General features: G+C 61.8%; 1 protein-coding gene across 1 annotated transcript in view; it reads right to left on the bottom strand.

The window, feature by feature from the left end:
• Positions 1-1685, bottom strand: part of RAPGEF1 (Rap guanine nucleotide exchange factor 1) — a 73750-nt gene that overhangs the window by 12289 nt on the left and 59776 nt on the right. The window contains exon 17 of the mRNA XM_023536557.1: positions 773-848. Coding sequence (XP_023392325.1) covers positions 773-848 — 76 coding nt within the window. The remainder of the gene's footprint in view (positions 1-772; positions 849-1685) is intronic.

Here is a 1685-nt window from a genome sequence, read left to right as displayed (position 1 = left end):
GGGAAATCCGCCGTAAAAACACAGGGACGTGGTCATTTACAAAGATGAAATCAGTGGGTCAGGGCTTCAAGACGGGGGTGTTTTAACTCCTCCCACGCCTGCCTCTAACAGTGACGGTACCCACGGTACCCCATGGTACCCCACCCTTGTAATCGTCGTTAAAGATGCGGAAAGAAAACACGAGTGAGGAGCGGCCCCTCCCCCGTGTCAAGCACGGTCCGGGCACCTTCCTCCGTCCCCTCCTCCTCTCCCCGGCAGAACTCGGAACAACTTGGAACGAGAGGCCTCCGCCCGGGGCCCCGCTTCTCCAGGTCCCCAGAGGGTTGGGATCCCGTGGGGGCAGCGCCCCTGCTCGAAGCCCCAGGGGAGGGCACGTAGGAGCTCCGACCGGGGGTAACGAAACGGCTCAAACGTCAGGGAAAGTACAGAGGGTAACAGCGAGTTATCCACGTTCCCTGTTATCCACAGGGCAAACCTCTGCCCTGGAACCCTGCCCTCCTGACGACCCTGAGGGTCCTAGGGGTCACTGACACCCTGCACCAACGGGGCACACTCCGAGGGAACTGGGAAGAGGAGGTCTGGCTTTGAACAAAGGTCACTGGTCTCCCCAGGTGGGCTCTCTCTGTGGTGACCCAGCAGCACCACCATCCCAACTGGCTCAGGGCTGGCGGAAGACAGCAGAGGGCAGGGCAGTGGGTGGCCTCAGCAGGACCAGCCCCGATCCAGGGAGCTCTGATGCGGACGAAGGCCACTGCAGAGGGTGCTGCCGTACCTTTCCTGTCCGTCTCAGTAGCGTGGACCAGTAGGATGTCCCCAGATCCTCCACGGACGTCTGGCCCATCGTCACCCTGCAATGACAACACAGGAGGGCGTGAGGCAGCCGTGAGACGTCGGCTTCAGAAGTCACAGGCAGATAAGAGACGACACAGACTCTGCACCGCGGCGCCCCCAAACCCCCTCTTCTCTGCTGTCTCGGCCCGGGGGCAGTGTGGCTGCGCTGCAGAGGCCAGATGTGCCCATCCTGCTCGTCCGGTGCTCCGTGCTTGGTGGGCAGGCACAGGGCAGATGTCACCTGGGCGGTGGCTGGGCCTAGGCTGCGCAGACACCAACAGCACCAGGGCACATTGCTCCGAGGACACTAGTGAGTCAGGGTCAGGGGGCCATGGCACCCTTCGCTCTTCCCGTTCACCAACCCAGGGGTCAGCGAGGAAGGGAGGGACGTTCTCACACACTAGATGACGGGGCCCCACGGCGAGGCAGGCGGGAACCCACAAGCAGGGTCGTGGGCCGTGTTATGCCCCCGGCCAGGCGGGGCCCCATGGCGAGGCAGGCAGGACCGCCACCAGCCTCTCCCGGAGTAACTGTTGGGCTGCAGGAATACTTCCGAGTACGTTCGTGTCCCTAAAACCACCGCAGGCTACTCTAGATCTGATTGTGCTTCCCCAGGTGGAAAGAGAAGTCACTTGTCATAATGTCACAGGTCCTTCCAAGGAGCCCTTTTCAGAGGAATGCAAAGTATCACAAAGATGTTTAATTAGACCTGACACTGCTTACATGCCCAATGCCTGCTGCCTGCCAATGAACCTGGCCCGGAGCCAAGGAGAGCTGTCACCAGGGGTGCAGAGCACCGGGCCTGGCCGGGGGCCCCAGCGCTCCCTTGCTCTCTGATTCTGAAGGGGACGGAA

Source organism: Pteropus vampyrus, unplaced genomic scaffold (genome assembly GCF_000151845.1).
Source record: "Pteropus vampyrus isolate Shadow unplaced genomic scaffold, Pvam_2.0 Scaffold158, whole genome shotgun sequence".
NCBI lineage: Eukaryota > Metazoa > Chordata > Mammalia > Chiroptera > Pteropodidae > Pteropus > Pteropus vampyrus.
This window is presented reverse-complemented; position numbering and strand designations above follow the sequence as displayed.